The sequence below is a fragment of the Stegastes partitus genome, unplaced genomic scaffold (assembly GCF_000690725.1).
Source record: "Stegastes partitus isolate 25-593 unplaced genomic scaffold, Stegastes_partitus-1.0.2 Scaffold1285, whole genome shotgun sequence".
In the NCBI taxonomy this organism is placed as follows: domain Eukaryota; kingdom Metazoa; phylum Chordata; class Actinopteri; family Pomacentridae; genus Stegastes; species Stegastes partitus.
In genome coordinates, this window is record NW_007579016.1 from 77,091 (window position 1) to 96,367 (window position 19,277).

The 19,277-nt window shown below is 39.0% G+C and overlaps 3 protein-coding genes across 3 annotated transcripts in view; 1 reads left to right on the top strand and 2 right to left on the bottom strand.

The window, feature by feature from the left end:
• Positions 1 to 1,747: 1,747 nt before the first annotated feature.
• Positions 1,748 to 9,168, bottom strand: sh3gl3b (SH3-domain GRB2-like 3b). The gene is made up of 10 exons (XM_008298122.1): positions 9,124 to 9,168; positions 7,519 to 7,587; positions 7,367 to 7,439; positions 6,792 to 6,935; positions 5,370 to 5,503; positions 4,592 to 4,750; positions 3,915 to 4,018; positions 3,281 to 3,396; positions 3,109 to 3,162; positions 1,748 to 1,959 (listed from the first exon to the last, which is right to left on the bottom strand). The coding sequence occupies exons 1-10, from the start codon at positions 9,166 to 9,168 to the stop codon at positions 1,748 to 1,750; spliced, it is 1,110 nt and encodes a 369-aa protein (XP_008296344.1).
• A 1,075-nt stretch (positions 9,169 to 10,243) lies between these two features.
• On the top strand, positions 10,244 to 13,505 carry commd9 (COMM domain containing 9). Its single transcript, XM_008298123.1, has 6 exons — positions 10,244 to 10,316; positions 11,359 to 11,475; positions 11,792 to 11,931; positions 12,153 to 12,187; positions 12,555 to 12,658; positions 12,740 to 13,505. The coding sequence occupies exons 1-6, from the start codon at positions 10,263 to 10,265 to the stop codon at positions 12,875 to 12,877; spliced, it is 588 nt and encodes a 195-aa protein (XP_008296345.1). The 5' UTR covers positions 10,244 to 10,262; the 3' UTR covers positions 12,878 to 13,505.
• Positions 13,506 to 15,032: 1,527 nt separating this feature from the next.
• Positions 15,033 to 19,277, bottom strand: part of fcsk (fucose kinase) — a 17,632-nt gene continuing 13,387 nt past the window's right edge. The window contains exons 19-23 of the mRNA XM_008298124.1: positions 19,035 to 19,160; positions 18,752 to 18,939; positions 17,573 to 17,672; positions 16,083 to 16,306; positions 15,033 to 15,531 (exon numbers count right to left, since the gene is read on the bottom strand). Coding sequence (XP_008296346.1) covers positions 15,463 to 15,531; positions 16,083 to 16,306; positions 17,573 to 17,672; positions 18,752 to 18,939; positions 19,035 to 19,160 — 707 coding nt within the window. The 3' untranslated portion in view covers positions 15,033 to 15,462. The remainder of the gene's footprint in view (positions 15,532 to 16,082; positions 16,307 to 17,572; positions 17,673 to 18,751; positions 18,940 to 19,034; positions 19,161 to 19,277) is intronic.

Consider the following 19,277-nt stretch of genomic DNA (forward strand, 5'->3'; position numbering starts at 1 on the left):
CTGCAGGTAAAGGACCAGCAGGCTCCAAAGAAGTTGGGAGGTTATGTATTTGTGTTCTTTTCAATCAGGTTAAAAGAGGCTGTTGTGGTTTGGCATTTAGTCATTCATGCTAAACAAGTCCACTCCTACCAGATCTTCCACTGTACACCAGCCTTTGTACATCTTACCAATGCTTGTTGGTGTTTCCCATCCCAGTAGAGTTTGTTTATTGCCTGTTTAACCCTCATGTCCCTCACTTGACTCTGAGTTTTTGCCCTTTTCCCTTGTCTGCCTACCAGGTTTTCACCAAGTAAACCTGTCCTTACTACTATCCTTTCTAAGGTCTATTTTTGGAGCCGCGACAAGCACCAGACCTCATCTTTCATTGTGAATACCACTGACTATCTGCTTACAATGTCTCCGGTCAGTGGGTTTGATATAGTCATCAGCAGCAGGTGAACACTCAGTTCTTGAAGTTGTTGTGTCAGGAAGCAGGAAAAATCATCAGATTTTGAGAGAATCTAAGAGACATTAACAAACTGTGATCCCTAAATGACTGAGACAATCCTGGACCAGCCCCCAATGTGTTGCTTCTCTGGTTTAATGGAGGCAACGTACAGAATGAAGCAAAGTTTAAAAAAATAAAACAAGTCTGTTTATCTATTAATTAAACCAAGATAACCAAGGACAATGAGAGTGTTATGGAGACTCCTGCAGATATTATATTGTTATTACTATCATCCTCTCTGGTTTGTAGGTCTGTTCTTCTGAGCTGCAAGAGTCTTTCATTGTGCTTCTCTGATGTCTGCCAAAATGGTAAAATAAATCACAAGGCATAAGATTTGTGCCTCAATGAGCACAAACCACCACAAAAGATGGAAGTTGGACATGCCTGTACAAGCTCCAGTGAAAGTTGTCATGAAGAATCCTGACAACTAGAAACCATTTTTCTTAAAACCTACTTTAATCAGATCCTGACCTGATTTTATCTGAGTTTTAATGTCATTTGAATGTTTTTTTTTATGTGTTTAAAAAGTGTTTTTACCTTTTCTAACACTGCATTAGCTTTTCTTAACACCCAACTGTGTTTTATCTGACTTCATTTTGTTGTTTTGTGAAGCACTTTGTAACTTGGGTGTTAAAAAGTGTGCGATAAATAAAGATTGTTATTATAATTGTTATTATGGACGCTCCAAACCACTTCAACTCACCTCTTGAAGCAGCAGCCGCTCGACTACAAGCGCCTCCACTTCATGTCTAAGGTGGACCTGAACCTCCCAACAGAAGAAACTTATTATTCTGTTATCACTACACAAAGCTCATGACAACAACCTTCATCCCTGCTGAGCTGCACCATTTTTTGTTCCATTTCACCCTCACTCTGCACAAAACCCTGAGATACTTAAACTCTTTCACTTGGGGAAGCAGCTAACTCCCAACCTGCAGAAATCATCCCACCGTTTTCCTGATGAAGCAACAGAAACACATCATCTGCATAGAGGCCTGAAAAACCCATAGAACAGGTCTCGTTGCAGTGACGTTTAGCTTCCTACTTCCCTATTTCATAATTTTTTGTTTTTATGATGAAAGAAAACATTTCCCTCGAGGCGCCCTCTTTGGGAACCGCTGCTCCACTGCAGAAACTATGGCCTTCCTTTCCTTTGACTGATTGTGAAAAAGTGCAAATAAGAAGCTGAGAACTTGCATATTTTCTCCCGCGCTCCCCGCATTCCTAACGTCGACTGTCCGTGTGATGTTTGACGCGTCGTCACGGTAACGGCAGAGGCACCAGCACGTCCACGTAGCTGACGGGGAAGAGGCCCGAGCGGCCGCCCAGCGTGCCCTCGTACCAGTTGGCGTCGGCCCGGCCGGTGAGCACGATCACGTCGCCCTCGCTGAAGCCCAGCTCGCCCTCGTGGTTTGGCAGGAAGGAGTACAGCGCTCGGCAACAAGGCTGATCCAGGACCAGCTTGCTGTCGGCTGGGCGAGAGACACCGTGACACAGAGAGAGAGTGAGAGAGAGGTTTTGTTCATGACAGATGTCAAAGTGGAAGCTGTCGAGAGAAAAACTATTATAAAGTGTTTGGAGCTGCAACAAGGAAGTTAATCATCAACTATTTTCATAATAAAATTATGTTTTTTAATCACAAATGTCAAATATTTGCTGCATCCTGCTACTCATATACCAGTTAGTCAATAGAATCACTTTCATTTGTGGTTATCACTGTTTTCTTTCATTTTATACACATAACGATTAATTAGTGGCTGAAAAAACGACTGTAAGTTGCCTCTCCATCAACAGTGGATAAAAACATCGTCTGTAAACCTTAATTCAGGTCATGGGGAAACCTTTAAATTGTGAAACTGGACACTTTTATGTGTGTTCTTTGCTATTTTCTGCCATTTTATAGACAAAAAGATTAATTAACAATTGAAAAAATGTTTGTTAGTTGCCGCTCTTCATCAACAGAGAATAAAAATGTCCTCTCGTACTACAACAAAGTAAAAAAAGCTCAACTGCTCTTTATCAAATGGTAACTCTTCTTTATTTTTTAGTCTTTCTCTTATAAAACAACACAGCACACAGTTTAAAAACACATCTGACAAAGTGTAAATTGTACAGTTTTTTTCTATAAATCTCAATTTAGGTCATGTGAAAACCTCTAAGTTGTGAAAGTGGACACTGTGTGCAGGTTTCACTATTTTCTGTCATTTTAAAGACAAAATGATTATTTAATGACTGAAAAAACAATAGTTAGTTGCTGTTTTGCATCAACAGTGGATAAAAATACACTCTAGTAGCATAACTAAGTAAAAATGTCCCTTTGTGTGAATCAGAATCTGTTATGTTTTGGCTGCTCTTTATCAGACAGTAACTCCTCTTTATCTTTTCTCTTGTAAAACTAAAAACCACAGTTGTACAACACATCTGATGACAGTTATGTAAATTGTACAGTTTTTATTAGATTCTTTTGAATCAGATGACATGGAAACCTTTTAGGATTTGGACTAGTGATGAGGTTTGGAAATCAAACTGTATTTTAAGTTGTCACAAGTATAAAAAGTTGTGTATTGCTTCTGTAAATGTCAACATGACATCATATTTGATGAAAACATCTATTTTCTTACCGTAACAGGAGATGGGGCTGCCGGGTCTGGACGGTAACACTGTGAACTGCTCTCCTGCACAAGTATACAAAGAAAACACAAGTTTAAAATCTTACACAATCAAACAACCAACAGTCCGAATAACATTTACAACACATGAGAGTAAGATATTTAAACAGCATGTGAGTGTGACCTGAGGAAACAGCAGACGGCTGGTGGTAAAATCCAATGCTGTTGCTGTGGTCGCTTCTGACTCGGATCTTCTTGGGTCGGAACCGTCGCTCCGGTTTGTTGCTGGCAGCCGTCAGCCTGTTTTACAACATATAGACATAAGGACATGTAGAGATAAATGCAACGGTAGAAAATACAATACGATTTCTTTATTGTCATTGCAAATGTGTAAAGACAGTAGTCAATAATCTCTTAGTGTAATTAAAAAACAACAAAAGCGTCATTCTAAGTCAACTCATCTACACCTCTCAGTTCATATCATGGATAAATTCTGCTTTTACTCTTCATTTTTAGTCTATGTTGTTGTTTTGAGTGTAAGAAATGCTTGTTTGCAGGAAATTATTGTTAAATTATGTATTAATTGTAGCATCTTTCCATTTTTTCAACCACAGAGTCATCTATCTGACAACAAAAGCTGAAAATGCAGAAGTCTCACAAAAGGAATTCATGAATAATAGCATAAATATTAATACAGTGAAATTAGAAGACACGAATGAAAAGCTGGACTCAACAGATGGTTTTTAGTTGAGTAAATGTACTTTGTTAAATTCCACCGCTGTGGTTTTAAAGGGATGTCAGAGTGGGATGAACCTCACCTGGCCTGCATGTTGCCATGGAGACCCTGCAGGATGCGGTGAGCGCTGCGGTGGAAGTCGAGCAGCGCGGCGACCAGAGTGGCCAGACGACCGAGCTGATCCATCTGCAGGAGGAAACACAAATTTATAGAACAATTTCTGCTCGACCGTCTCTGGTTTGCCTCAATATTTTATAGCATAAAATGTGGATATTTATAAAGATATTTGTGAAACTTTACAATATATCAAATACTGTCTGAGATAATGTGCCTTTTATAAAGTTTGTAAGTTGACCCACTGTTTAATAATACTCTAATACTTAGTAGTACAGTATTGCAGACTATGAATCAATGTCATGATGAGAAATAACAGAAAAGTTCAGGTTTTTATGTTTGAGAGTTCCTGAGATACTGACGTCTAAATAGCCTTAATTTCAATGTGAGCAAAAAGCTGCTGAAAGTGGGCTGACGGGCAGTTTTCAAAAAAGTTTCATCTTGGAAAGTGTTTGATGAATCAAGATAAAATTTCATCACCGTTTTGTATGACAAAAAAAAAATCCAAGCAAATCCGAGATGGTTGAGCAGAAGGTCCTGATGATTTGAGACAGAATAACCCAGATTCAGAGTTAAACTGTTGTAACACTAGAATCACATCCATCCAATCAGTTCCTTCAGTCTGGTTCTGGGGTTGGAACTCACGTCGTTCTGCAGCAGGGTGAACATGCTCCTCTCCGCCAGCTCTTTGGAGGTGATGAACTTGTCCCAGGCCTGCCGGAGCTCTTCTGTGGGAACTTTCCCTCTTCGCCGCCGCTTGTAGTCGAAATCCAGCCGACGGCCGTTTACCTTCTTCAGCTGGTACTGAGGAAACAAACGGAAAAAAATGGACATGATGACTGCTCATCTTGACTAAATTAGAATTGTTTTTAGACTTGTTGGACCAAAAGGATGAGATGTTTTTGTTCTCAAACATTTCTTCTTAGCTAAATGTTGCACAAAAAGAATCTGCAGCCACAACAGCAACTTTATGGAGCTGAACTTACTGACACTGATTATTATTTATATATTTCAGTAAAAATTAAAATCTCAGAAAAACAAAAACTCCAACAATATTATAATAATAATAATAATAATAATAATAATAATAATACTGTCAAAAATCTGAAAAAAATAAAAAGCTTAATATCAGATCTGATAATGAGGTTCCCTAAAAAATCAATTAACCTCTAATTAAAACACAGACGTGATGAAAAGTTATTAGATTTCATCCTGAGTGAAACATGAAAGACGTCTGAACAACATTTCATCACAGTCCATCCAAAGTTGTTGAGATTTTTCACTCAAAACCACAAACGTGTGTCTGCTAATAATCTGAACCTGTTTCATTATAAACCGGAAGACGTGAAACTTTTAACCTTTAAAACAGAAGCCTCAGTTGTGTATTTCTGTGTTTTCTTGTGTCCTGATGAACTCGTCTCACCCTGATGTCCTTCAGTTCAGAGTTGTGCAGCTCCTGCATCGGGTCGATGAAGGTACGTTTGACGCTGACGTCCAGAGAGTCTCTGGCCTGAGCGACCTGCTGCAGAGCTTCACCGACACCAGCCAGAGCGCCGCCTGGACGGAGGACAGAGAACCGAACAAAGAAAAACAGGAGAAGAGGCAACAGAGTCAAAAACACCAAACAGAGAAGTGACTGATGTGTTTCTGCTGCTGACTGTTGGAGCTCATGGATTGTTTAAAGAAGCTTCAACTGTGGTTTAACTCTCTGAACCCCAAAAATGACACCATTAATCAGCTAGAAACTGTAAAAACAGGAAGAAAAATCGGATTTCCAACTTTCTGACTGCCCTTTAATTAATCACGTGTGATGTGCAATTTGAAATCTAAACCTAAAACAGTGATTTTTCATTAAAGTCACTCACATCCCATTTAAGAATTCGCGTTTACATCAACTCTGCAAAAAAATAAAAATAAAATAAAAAAATCCTGTGCTCTTCTCCACAACTGAGACGCCACGACTGACTCAGCTGTGATCAGCAGTCACGTGACAAAAATTCTAAGAGTTTTGAAGATGAAGTGCAGGCAGTGTTTCCACAGAGCAGAGAGGAGACAACAAGAGAGACTGAGAGGAAAAATCAAACATATTGGAGCAATAAAAAAAATGCCACATGACTCAGAAACAGTGAACAGAGGAGCAAGTTGTTGGAAGAAACATTCAGCTGATGGTGAAACATCTTACTAGAGCCGATCTATAGTATAAGGAGCCTTTCGTTTTCCAGTATTGATAACACTTGAGGATACTTTGTAGTTGTGCATGTTGATTCTAGTTTATCCCCATTTTTGCAAAACAAATAATCAAAGAAATAGATTTTTTTTTTTATGGCATTCTAACTGTGTTGTTCTGCTCAGAAGACGTTTCTGAGTTTCCGCTCCTTCTAGTCCTGGTTATGCTGTTTCCACAGAAGTGCAGGACTTCATATTGCAGCGAAAAATGAACCCACAGTGAGTAAAAATGTGACGGGAGCAAAAGACACAAAGAAATTGCTCAGAGTTCAGGGGGTTAAAGAGGAGAAACAAAATCAACTGTCATGCTTCTGCGTAAACATAAAACCTAAACATTAGCTGAGGACAATGTAGAGCTTCAAAAGTTTAAGTTTGATGAGACTTTTCTAGTCTTTCTTTCACCATACAAAAAAAACTGAGCAAATTTTGTTCGAATCAATCAACAACTTTAGAGGATCTCCCTGATGTTGACAGTCTATAAACCTCAGGAATAAAACTTCTCTGGACGCTGCTAAACAGACAAAAGTCGCCTACATTCTGGCTAAACTGCTGCCAGTCTGACAAAATAAAACAGGCGTGTTAAGTGGACAACTGAAGGATCTTTGGATCGACGCTGTACCGAATTCAGAAGCGACTCCGAGCTCCTGGCCGTAGTGCAGCATACAATCTCCCAGCATGCCCTCTGTCTGCGGGTAACCCGTCGCCCTGCCCTGCCCTCGGATCCTGGACATGGTGTTGAGCATGCTCAGTTTGGCTCGATACGCTGCACAGACACAAAGACACGCAGGAGGCAGTTACAGTGCTTTCCTTTACATAAATTCATCTCTGCATGAAAAGTCACCAGAATGCAGGAAAGTGCTCAAACTAAATCTACACTTAAGCATTCAAATGTCTTTTTTTTGTTGGAAAAACTGTTGGAAAACCTTCCATTTTTGAGTTTACTGTCAAATAAAACTGAGAAACCAGCAAAGAGTCACACCTGAGAAGCCGCTTCGGAGAATTTCTGGCATTTTTGCTTCAAATACATTTCAAAAAACTGTTAAAATTGTTGCTAAAATGACTCATCAGGTGTATAACTTGGAGAACTATTTGTCCAGTAATTGTGCCTCTTTGTTGACCTTTTAGCCTCTTTGTGCTGGTTCAGACTCCCCCTCTGCCCTGTGAACAGCTGTGATGCAGCTGTGTGTTGGATACCTGGGTTTGGCTGCAGGAACTCGGTGGTTTTGGACAGCAGCTCGGCCAGCAGGATGTGAATCGCTGTGACGCTCTGATGGACACACAGAGGAACAAGTGAGTGTCGGCCCTGATCTAGCTTAAGTTTTCATGTCTCGTGTTCAAACGTTTACCTTTTCCATCTTCAGGAAATCTTCATCCAGCTTCGTCCCTTCAGCTCCCATCAGCCGCTCGTTCAGCAGCTGCAGCAACAGAGAACCGACACATACTGTTAGTGCGCTGACAAAAACATTCTAATATCCTACTTTAGCATGACTAGAAGAGGCATAATCTAGATTCTGACATATTTTAAAATTATTTTTAACATACCCAAACATACACACACACACACCAGGGAAAACCAATAATAACTGCAGAAAGTAGTTCATCCTCATAACCAATGAAATAAAGCATCACAACAGCACAGAATCTTTATATGACATCAAAAATAAGTGTGGAAATGAAAGAGTCTCTTTAGAAATGCAAATGCTCTCAGATTAAGTCTGTATCTTGCAGAAAAACCCCCACAACAAACTAAAAATTACCCTTTACTGCATGAAAAATCCTAGTTAAGTAAAAGTACACAGCAGCTAAATGTAGTTAAAGAATTACAGTAAGTGCTTGTTTGATTCCTCTGACTGATATATTATTATATATTATTAATAGTGAATCATCAGTGTCAGCAGCAGGTTAATGTTGGAGCTGCTGCAGGTTTGAACTGCTTTATATCCAGATATATATAATGACAGAAGATAAATCTGTGGCGTGATAATTGGAAGAGGAAAGATAACAGAATAATTTTAAAAAAATTAAACTATTATTTTACACATTTTCCCTGTTTTGTTAAATTACAGATAATATCTAGTAAAATCAAAGAAAAAAAATGAATTTACACGTTAACTGTAAAATATTTTTAGAACTGTACATAATATCTGCATGAAAAACATTTACTGAACGTGTGACCATAAAAATTACACCATTTTACTGTATTTAAGTTCACTAAAAACATAATTGCTTTACAGATATTTGCCATTATTTTCACGAGTTCTTACAGTTTTTGGACATTACAATATTCCACTGTTTTTAATGTATTTTTTTCATTTTTTTCAGCGTAGATAATGTCAACTTGTGTTTCATATTTCAGAAGCTCTTTATGTGTTATGAGTGTAAAAATCTCAAATTGTAAAGTAACGTAAGCTGTAAAATAAAAGCAGTAGAAGTACAGTCGCTCCCTCTGAACTGTTGTAGATTAGAAGTATAAGAACCTTGGACTCCAGCACTCAAATACACTAATGACTTTGAATGCAGGACTTTTACTTGTAGTAACATTGTGGTATTTCTACTTTTACTCACAGTATCAGAGCACCACTGGTAGTACAGCAACTAAAGCACCTTTAGTAACAGCAACAATAAGGTTATAGGATACTGTAAACAGTCTGCAGTACTGCAGTGATTGTAGAATCAGCAGTAAACAGCTGATCACACCTACACACGGAGGATTAATGCAGGAGAACATCTGTGCAGATAAAATCATCAGATTTACAGTCAGTGCTGGTTAAAGTGTTCCTGATCGGACGGATCGATCCTGGGAGCAGCTGCAGGCCGAGTGTCGCAGTGAAACCAGAGGACACCCTGAAGCCCAGATCCTCCAGATATTAGTCTTATCCCCGGAACACCTCATCACACAAACACCGCCGTAGCCCGGCTCTGCTCGGCTCTGCTCGGCCCGGCCCGCTCACCTGGCTCGCTTTGTGTAGCTGCTTCTTCATCCCGGACACCGACATGTTCACCGCAGCGGCCGGCCGGAGATCAGCGGAGCTGCCGCCGGCTACCGACAGCCTCCATCCCGTCTGAGGCGCTCCGTCCCCCGCAGAGAGTAACTGCGACGAGCCGCCCCCACCTCCAGGAGCTGCTGCTGGTCGTCTCCCGTCAGTTCAGCACTGCCTTTAATAAATATTATTATTATTACTACTACGTCCATTATCACAGGCTTCCGGTTTATTACAGAGTCTGCAATCGCAATATTAAGTTTATTATAATATCTCACTTATTTATTTTTCATCACATGAATGTTTTTATTATTATTTATTACATATAAGTTAATATTGTTTTTATTTTACATGATATATTAACATGCAGCCAATATTATAACAAGGCTTATTATAATTATTGCTCTAAAACTAACTAAATTTTAAAAATCAATTTTAAAAAAATCTGACTTTGTATTAGACTTTAAAGTCATATTTTTACTTACTTAAATCATGAATTGCTGCATTACATACCCAGTATTTTATGACATTATTTGGTACTAAAGCTGCTTTATTGTCCAAAAATCGTATTGTTTGGTTTATTATTACAGATGTAATGACTTTTTTTTTTTTTTTTTTTTACACATTTCTGTGTTAGACATTGTGTATTTCCCCCTACTGCTTTTATGTGTTGTTAAATAAGTTGGATTTATGAGGGTACACAGGGTAAAAAATGCAGCCAAAGCTGAATGACTAATTTAAACCTGTAAGGTGTTATTTTATTTATTTGTTTATTTATTTAGATTTTGTATGTTGTTACACTTATTTAGTATTTCCCCTCCTTTGCTGTTTTATTCTCAACAACATTTTTATATTTGTCATCTTTTCCTATTATGCTCCCTCTATTTTTATATATAAAATTTTATTATGACTCACATGTTTTTCTAAGTGAAACACAATAAAATATGTCTCATTTTCACAAGAATCCTTTATATTTTTCCCGTTTTAATAAAGTTTAATCGGGTTTTATGTTTGCCATGTGTTGTTTTCCGGTTGTACTTCATTTCCCAGGAGCCATAGCGGCATCTTTCTGTCACATGACTCGTCGCAGGTTAACGTCACATGTCAACATGGCTGCTGCTGTCTCCAGCGAAGATTTTAACAACTTGCAGCTTCTCTTGAAGGTATTTCTGCTTCATTTTAACGTTTTAAAAAACTCTCAGGTTTTAGACTCAAACTGTATTTGCTAGTTTTTACTTGTTGTCAGAAAAAACACTGAAATATTAACGTTAGTGAGGAGTTTGCTTTAGCCTGCTAGCAACAGTGTGTTTCTCATTCAGTGTAGGTTCGTTGTTTTAACTCAAAACTGGATTTTTATGGAAAAACTGGAGGTTGCGTCTGTAGTTGGAGGAGATACGGATGAAAATGAAGTTAGTCTGAATAAAAAAGACAAAAATAAGAACTGCTATTGACGAAAAAACAAGTCTTAGCAGATCATTTAACCACATAATCTAATTTTATCTTAACACTGGCCATAGTAATATTAATATAATAATTTAAGATATAATGAAACCTTGCATTCTATTGTAATCCCCCAAAAAGATTAAATCTGGGGCAATAAAACCCCTTTAATACCAAATCATGTTGGCAAATACTGGCCATGTTGTGCATTAGTTTATCATTCAGGTAAATTTAAAAAATAACTAAAAAAAAAAAAAAAAAACAACTTAATAAGCGAATTTAAAAAAATGTCAGATTTTAGAGATTCTTAAAATGTGTTTTTTTTTTTAGTTATTATTATAGAAATAAGGTAATTCATTATAAAGGCTCTGTGCTAATAATGTAAAGAATGACAATAATAATACATCTATAAAAAATGTAAATGAGCTATAAGTGTAATACTCTCAATTGTTGGTCAGATTTGATTTGAAGAGCGAGGTTAAAATAGAGGAAACTACTTATAAAACCATTATTCTTGTGTGTTGTGTTTCATAAAAGTGTATATTATCATTATGTCTACTTTAGGTTTGACTTTTATGTATTTTTAGGGCATCATATGTCTTTAATTTAGCATAGTTCCATGTTTTTCTTCTCTAATTCTTCTCATCAACCCCATTTTCACACATCTGAGAAGCTTTTAAACAGCAGTGGCGTTCTCAGATGGTCACATGACCACAGTGTCCTGATGTTGTTGTTGTTGACTGTGAGCTGTTTTTGTTTCTTGAGGCTCCGTCCAAAGATGTTGTCAGAGACGTTTGTGTTCAGAGTCACAAAGGTCCGAGTCGCCTGCTGACTGAGAGCACTGCAGCCACTCTCAGCATCCCTGCTGCCCAGGCTGCACAGGTAACGCTAACCAGGCTGTACCCATAACACTAACCAGGCTGTACCCATAACACTAACCAGGCTGTACACATAACGCTAACCAGGCTGCACACATAACGCTAGCCAGGCAGCACTATCACTGGTATTGTGTAAAAGGTCACACTGTGGGAACTCGACTTTCTTTGTGTCTGTGAACAAAAAAAACCCAAAAAAGTTTCCGGCACTGACTGATCTGGACTTGCTGGTCTTGACTCAGAACTGGTTGGTCTTGACTCTGGACTTTAACCAGTCTGTAGTTGTCTCCAGCCTGACCCTGGTCCGTGTCTCTGTCCTCCAGCTGATCCAGTCCCTCCACGTTCTGTCCCATCACGTCCTCTTCTACAACCTCAGCTCTCCAGAGCAGATCCTCGCCGTGTTCCCCGAGTCCTTCCACTCGAGTCTGAAGAACCTCATCACCAAGATCCTGCTGGAGAACAGGTCAGCTCCACAGAAACCTTCATCTAGATAGAACCTTTACTGCTGAAATAAGGAGCTGCACACAGTTTACAGCAACAGTGAATGCAACCTCTGCACAACGTCACTTAGCTGTCAGATGATTATATTACTTTATATCAGGAGAGATGACGATTGGTTGCTGCAGTGTGATGTAACTGCTGGCTGTAATGACATCATTATCACGTCTCTCTGCTGTTTTTCAGTCCAACATGGCGGACAGAAGCTGTGAGCGATCAGGGTGAGTCGACTTCACATCATCATCTAATATTAAGTTATTCTCCTGCTGTGTACTCGTGCTGTTTGTCTATCTCTGTGAGGACCAGCGTTGGAGGGTTCAGACTGAGTTTCACTAAATGTCCCCACAGAGATAGTCATTAAACTTACAGCCTGCATGTGTGTTTGCTCATATATTGCTCATGTTATGGGGACAAAAAGTGTAAACGATGAAATCTTAGAGGGAAGGCTGGGTTTACAGTGACCGTAATGAAGTGATACTGTGTACTACAAAGTACTGCTTCACACAGTTAAATTACAAAAAATTACAATTTGTTGTTGAGTTGTAACTTTCAGCTACAATCAGTTTGTATTTGTTTGCTTGTGTTCAGTCTCCCTGCCTCAGCTGAAGGACCTGAACTGGAGAGTGGACCTGGTGACCAGCTCAGACTCAGTCAGCCGGATGTCGGTGCCGACCTGCCTGGTTCAGCTCAAGGTGGGTGATACAGCTGAGAATCTGATCACATATCGATAATTACTGATTATTTCTAATGACCTGATCTTCACTTGTTTTCAGATGGAGGATCCGTGTCCGTCAGCGGGCTCTGAGTCGGTTTCCGCGGTGACGGTGGAGCTGAGCAGGGAGTCTCTGGACACCATACTGGACGGACTGGGACGCATCAGAGACCAGCTGTCTGTGGTCGCCGGGAAGTGAGACTGAAGACGTGTTTTATAGTCGGATGCGTTTGGACCAACAGTTGTTTATGAGGATGGACCTCAGTCTTTACAGCACACTGTGGCTGTAAATCACCAGAACCAGAACCAGATGGCAGATCGATTTCTGAGACATTTACTTTGTCTTGTGTGCCGCGTCCTGTCGTCCATCTTTATTTTCAGCCTCAGTGAAGCTGCCTCTTACTCATATTATGTGCCACAAAGTATTGATCACTTCTTATTGTGTCCTGGCTGTGACTCCAGGAGTTACGTAGGAAATAATCCATGCGCTGATTGTAATTTTGATAATTGACAAATAAACATATTTGTTTATAAAAGCCTTAAAACTCATTACAAAGGAGAGAAAAATATTCTGTTGTACCTGTCTGTGTCATAGTATTTACTGCACTTTTGTGTTTTTCTGTGGCTGCAGATCATCAGACCAAGAAATTAGTGATACCAAGCAACATTTTGTAGACATTTGTCACAATTTTGATCATTTTATGTTGAATAAATTGTCAAAATTAATTAAATGTTGCAGAAACTGTGCTTTAAACTTAAGATATTTGTTAAAAATGTTGCTTTTTCTTCTCTACTAACATGAAAATAAACTTATATTATAAAACAAAGAGCAGTTATTCTTTACAGGTCTAACCTTCATCTCTGTATCCACCCACATGTTATGCTTTATTTATTTACAGTTAAGAAGGACAGAAAAATCACTTCACATTACCATACAAATCCTTAAATAGTACTTTGTTATTTGTCTCTTTTAAACAAAGGTATCTATGACCGTATAAACATAATAGAAACACTCTGAAGCTCACTTCATAATGTGTAGCTCTTTTAAAATATCCTTTTTATAAAACAAAGACTCAAGAAACATCCCATTTCAGGGACTTCATGTTTTTTCTCCAATTTTTACTCTCATCAGGTTGAATAACAGCTGGTTTGCGTGATTTGTTAACCCTAAATTGATTAATTTATTAATCAGTTAATAAATGGACAACAGTGGAAATATTATGATTTGGAAACTTAAAATGAAAAAAACTAAATATTGGTTCAGTTTTATTTTGTGTTTTATTAGCGGCGTCTGCTTTAAAGTTAGCAGGTGCATTAAATTCTTATTTTAAATATTTTAATCTAGTACGGCTGCTTTTATGGATGTATGGATAACAATTTGTTGTCACTTATATGAATTGCTGCTATCTATAATCACAATATCTATAGTTTTATCTGGGTTTAATTTTAGGCAAAGTAACTTGTCATTAATTTGACAATATACCCTTCAAATAAAAACCGTGAACATAAAAAGTCATACAGACATAAATGTCAGAATAACCACAACTATTACTTACTACATTCTATACTTTATCAACAACAATCATCAAGAGGGATCATATTCTACGTTCATTTAAAAATAGAAATACTATCACACTGCTTTATTAAATTTGTCTGAAATATTTACAGTGTGCAGGAACTTTTTTATTAAGTGTTGCTTTTGTCCAGAAAGTTCCTGTGATTAGTTTGAAAGAAATCAGTTAGATAATTCTTGTTCTGCGTTTCTGAGCTTCAACAGTTTGAAATATAATTATGGATAACATGTTAAGCCCAGTTTGCATGTTCTCCCCGTGCAGCGTGGGTTCTCTCCGGGTTCTCCAGCTTCCTCCCACAAAGTCCAAAAACATGTTGAGGTTAATTGGTGATTCTAAATTGTCCGTAGGTGTGAATGTGAGTGTGCTTGGTTGTCTGTCTCTCAGTGTAGCCCTGTGATAGACTGGTGACCTGTCCAGGTGAACCTGCCTTCACCCTGAGTCAGCTGGGATAGACTCCAGCCCCCCACGACCCTAGTGAGGATTAAGCGGTGTATAGATGATGGATGGATGGATGTTAAGCCCAGCGTTAGGCAGCCAGAGAGCTAAAAGATGAGGAAACGTACCACATGAATCTCCTGAGCAGTGAGTCTCCGCTGGTCCCATCATTTGCTCTATTTCATTCTGTTTTCTTTCCCTGCTTCTCCTGTCTGTCCCTCCACTGCTGCTGTCAAATAAACACATAAAACACTCAAAAAATAATCTTGAAAACTGAGTCTCAGCTGTAATTTGAGCAGGAGGTCCTTTAACACACAGAGTCTCAAGTTTAGGGCCTCAAAAGTATTTAGAGGCTGCTAAGAAGTTTCTTTGGCAGGAATTCTGTTTATTATCAGAAACATAAATGCTCAAAAACAATAAGCTCTTTGAGGATTCATTCTGTTAATTTACACATTAATACTAAATCAATAAAATACAAAAAAAAGAGAAATCACCTCTGGATGTTAAATCAAAAGAACATTTTTACAGAATCACTGCTGTCACCAGCTCTACAGTTGGTATCAATAACTAATATTTAAAATAACACTGATCAACCCTCACAAGTGTTTGCAAATGTTCTTTTACCTCATGAGAAAATTAGGCTTATCCTCATTGGGAGAGATTTTAAAGTGCAATGCACCGTTCAATAATCACTACTGGTCAGTCATCTGGATTCAAACAATCACAACTCATCGATTTACATAATTTAACTTCATAAACGTCTCTTATTCTTCTGTTAAGGTGGCAAAGCTGTGATCCCGTCCATGTCCACCTCCACTGAGTGAACACTGAAGTCTCCCAGACCCTGAAACAAGTTCAGTTTGTGACAGAAAATCCATTTCAAACAAAGATTAGAAAAGTTATAATAGGTGACAATCAGAAAGAATGTCTCTGATGACAAAAAGCATGCACAGTTACTAGTTATTGTTATTTATAACTGAACAAAATGCACATTTGTCCCCTCAGGTGGTTGTTTAAAGGTCCCTCCTCTGCAAAAAACCCGAGTTTGTGAAGATGCATTGTGGAGCATCTTCCTGAAGTAAAATCTTTGACATGACGGTTGCCTCAACATATTTAAGTCACGATCTTTTAACATTGTTAAATGTTTGTCATAATTAAAACACTGTAAATGCCTAGAACTGTATAAATATAACACAAAACTGCATTTTCCTGTTCTGCTGCATGTCTGCTTATATTGTTGCTACGTATTTTTGTATTTTTATGTTGTGTTTTTCTGCATTTTGTGTTGTATTTTAAACATTTTTTTGTATTTTGATGCTACATGTAATTAAAATGTTGGTCTTCATTATCTCATAGCTAAAGCTGACCTCTGACCCGACCTGTCCTGGTTCTTACCGGTGTGTTGTTGAGGACCTGCAGCACTGCCTCCTGCTGTCGAGGCTCCCGGGTCAGCAGGTAGAGGAAGCCTCCTCCTCCGGCCCCGGCCAGGCTCTGACCCAGAACCAGGGGCCTCAGGGCCTCCATCATGGCCCTCACCGAGGCCGGCTCACAGCCAGGAGCCATCAGCTTCTTCTGCTGCCATGAACGGTCCAAACACTGACCCAGTCTGGACAGAGAACCTGGATATGGAGGAAGGACAAATAGAAAAGAATTAATGAGCTACAGCTGCTAACCTGGTGCTAGTTAAAACAGCAGCTCAGAGTTTAACATACTGACTGTAATACAGCAGGATTTAAATCTAACAAGACTTAAAACTGAGGAAAGTATGAAATAAACAGCAATCTTAGCTCAACATAAAAACTGAAAACGGAGTTTAGCTTCGCATAAAGAAGAAGCAGCTAGCTTAGCTTAGCATAAAGACAGGAAATGGGGAAACTTTAAGCTGAGGTTAAAGACTGAAAACAGGAAAATTGTTAGCTTAGCATAAAGACTGACAACAGGAGGAGACAGTTAGCTTACCTTCGCACAAGACTGAAAATGCAGGGAAACAACAACATAAAGATTGGAAATTAGCTAACTTAGCCTATCTTAAGGACTGGAAAAGGGGGAAACAGTTAGCATAGCACAAAGACTAAAAACTAGAGGAAACAGTTGGCTTAGCTTGGCAGAAAGAATGGAAACAAAGGGAAACTGCTGGCTTAGCTTAGCATAAAGACTGAAAACAAGAGGAAACAGCCAGCTTAACTTAGCATACAGACTGGAAACAACTAGCTAAGTGTAGCATAAAAACTGGAACAGAGGGTAAGTAGCTAGCTTACCTCAACATAAAGATTGGAAATTAGCTAACTTAGTCTATCTTAAGGACTGGAAAAGGGGGAAACAGTTAGCATAGCATAAAGACTAAAAACTAGAGGAAACAGTTGGCTTAGCTTGGCAGAAAGACTGGAAACAAAGGGAAACTGCTAGCTTAGCTTAGCATAAAGACTATAGTCCAGGAATAAGGGGGAAATAGCTCGCCTGTTTCTGTCTAAAGGTAACAGAATCCACATAGTAGCTCCTCCACAGATCAGTGATTAACGTGTTACATTTAACCTGTTTTTCCAGGGCTACATGTTGGACTATGTCTTTGCTGAAGCCATAAAAACAAAGACTAATCTGGGCATGTGCAGTGTGTCCTCATGTGTCAAGACTGTGGGCTGCTTTTCATCTCATTGAAATTGTGTACCAATTCATAAACTGTGTGTGGTTTGAGTTCAACGATTGATGATAAACATATAGACTGACACTAACTTTGTTTCAGTGTGTTAAAGTCATTTTACAATGTTTGCTTGGTTCCAGCATGTTAGCCTGTTTGTTTTTTGCATTTGAACCCGACTCCACAGCATCCATCTGACTGTGTGCTGCAGGTTTTCCAGTAAAGACTCTGATGTGGTGAACCGCCTCACCGTCTGAACAGGCTCTGGCGCTCTCCTCAGAGTTGGACACCAGTTGCTGGGCGTTCTGGACCATCGAGGGCAGCCGGCTGTACCAGCTGCGAACCACATCCTACAGACAAAACCAGCAGCACCGTCATCTCCAGCTCCAGAAGCAGCACAGTGAGAAAGCAGGGCCATGCATTTTTAATTCTGAATACAGTCGACTAGGTTGTTTGTTAAATACAAAAACACAAGCGCTAAATACAGAAACACAAGCGCTAAATAAAACAATCGCTGAAGTGCCTCATTATGTTTTCACAGGAAGAGAACAAAACCTTTCCGTTCCTATGCAGCTCTACACAAAGAGGTCGGACTTGTGGCAGGTCTAGATTTAAACCTCTCAACTCGATGGGAATTGTTTTTTGCTCCTGTCATATTTCTCCTCACAGTTGGCTCATTTTTCATTGCAATATAAAGTCCTGCAACTCTATGAAAACAAAACAACCATGACTAGAATAAGAGAGAACTGAGACATTTATTCTGTGTAGTATAACAAAGTTTTAATGCTATCAATCATAAAAAGAATTTATTGAATTTAATTGACAAAAAAACAAACAGAAAAACCTGGAATCAGTACACCATTTTTCCAAGTGTCGGCAGAATTGTGACTCTACATATTCTAGATATATTACGGCCTACATTTTCATTTTATTTTATTTTTATACTTGTGTAATTTGTGGTCTGTTTTTTTTTGTCACGACTGTTGGTCACAGCTGAGTCATAAATGGCTTTACAGTTGCAATAAGTAGTACAGATTTTTTTGTTTTTTACAGAATCTGGTTCAAGCATGTGACTTGTTTTTTGTCAACTACTAAACTTCCATTTGTGACATGGAATAAAGTGATTCTAATGAAAATGCACAATTCTAAGCTTAGATTTTCTTACATTTTGGGACAAAGCAGCAGCAGATCTAAAATGATTAGTTCAAGGATTGTGTAAAAGGTGAAAAATTCTCTTGGTTTTTGTAGTTCTGTCTCTAAAAATATTCTAATTTTGGAGATTTTTTTGCAGATAGTATGTTTTTCAAACACAAGAGGGTTTTGGGATTCAGAGGATTAAACGAACAAAATGACGCAGTGCTAGCACTTGAACAAAACAGAAAATTTCAGTGGTACATTTTGTTTGACCTGCAGGTTTCAAAGTACCGACCTGCAGCAGGTTTCGAGCCAGCCGGGTTTTGCCGGTGTAAACCAGCAGGAGGTGCTGCTCTAGAGAAACCAGGAACTCCTGTGAAAGGTGGAGACGCTCCACCTCCACCTGCAGGGGCAGAGACGCTCTGGAACGACCCACCTTGACTCCACCCACCAGGCCTCCGACCTGATCCTGCCACCCTCCACCTGGAAGAGGAGTGGGAGGAAGAGTACGTAAGAAAGGAAAGGAGGAGTCATGATGAGTAGACCACACCCACTTCATGGTAACCATGACAACACACCTGTGGTGAGTATCTGCTCCAGGTACAGCACTGCATGGATCAGGGAGTCCGTGTCGTAGGTCCGACCAGTGCATCTGTAGACTGCAGCCAACAGCGCCCCCGCCAGGATGCTGCTGGTCCCTGCAGGACAGATACTCATCAACTTGCTGAACTTCCTTTATCATATACAACCAGACTTTATGTCAGCTTGTTTATTTATTTTTCAGTTTTATTTTTTGTTCCAGTATTTTAAGTTGGTAGATG

Bases quoted from the DNA above. Each gene is read 5' to 3' on its own strand.
- sh3gl3b (XM_008298122.1), bottom strand. From the start codon at position 9,168: ATGTCGGTGTCCGGGATGAAGAAGCAGCTACACAAAGCGAGCCAG. The intron at 4,751-5,369 runs GTGAGACGAGTT...TTGTTTCCTCAG, and splicing joins CTGAACTGAAGGACATCAGG to TACCAGCTGAAGAAGGTAAA. The intron at 4,019-4,591 runs GTGAGTTCCAAC...TTCCTCCTGCAG, and splicing joins TCACCCTGCTGCAGAACGAC to ATGGATCAGCTCGGTCGTCT.
- commd9 (XM_008298123.1), top strand. From the start codon at position 10,263: ATGGCTGCTGCTGTCTCCAGCGAAGATTTTAACAACTTGCAGCTTCTC. The intron at 11,932-12,152 runs GTCAGCTCCACA...GCTGTTTTTCAG, and splicing joins AAGATCCTGCTGGAGAACAG to TCCAACATGGCGGACAGAAG. The intron at 12,659-12,739 runs GTGGGTGATACA...ACTTGTTTTCAG, and splicing joins CCTGCCTGGTTCAGCTCAAG to ATGGAGGATCCGTGTCCGTC.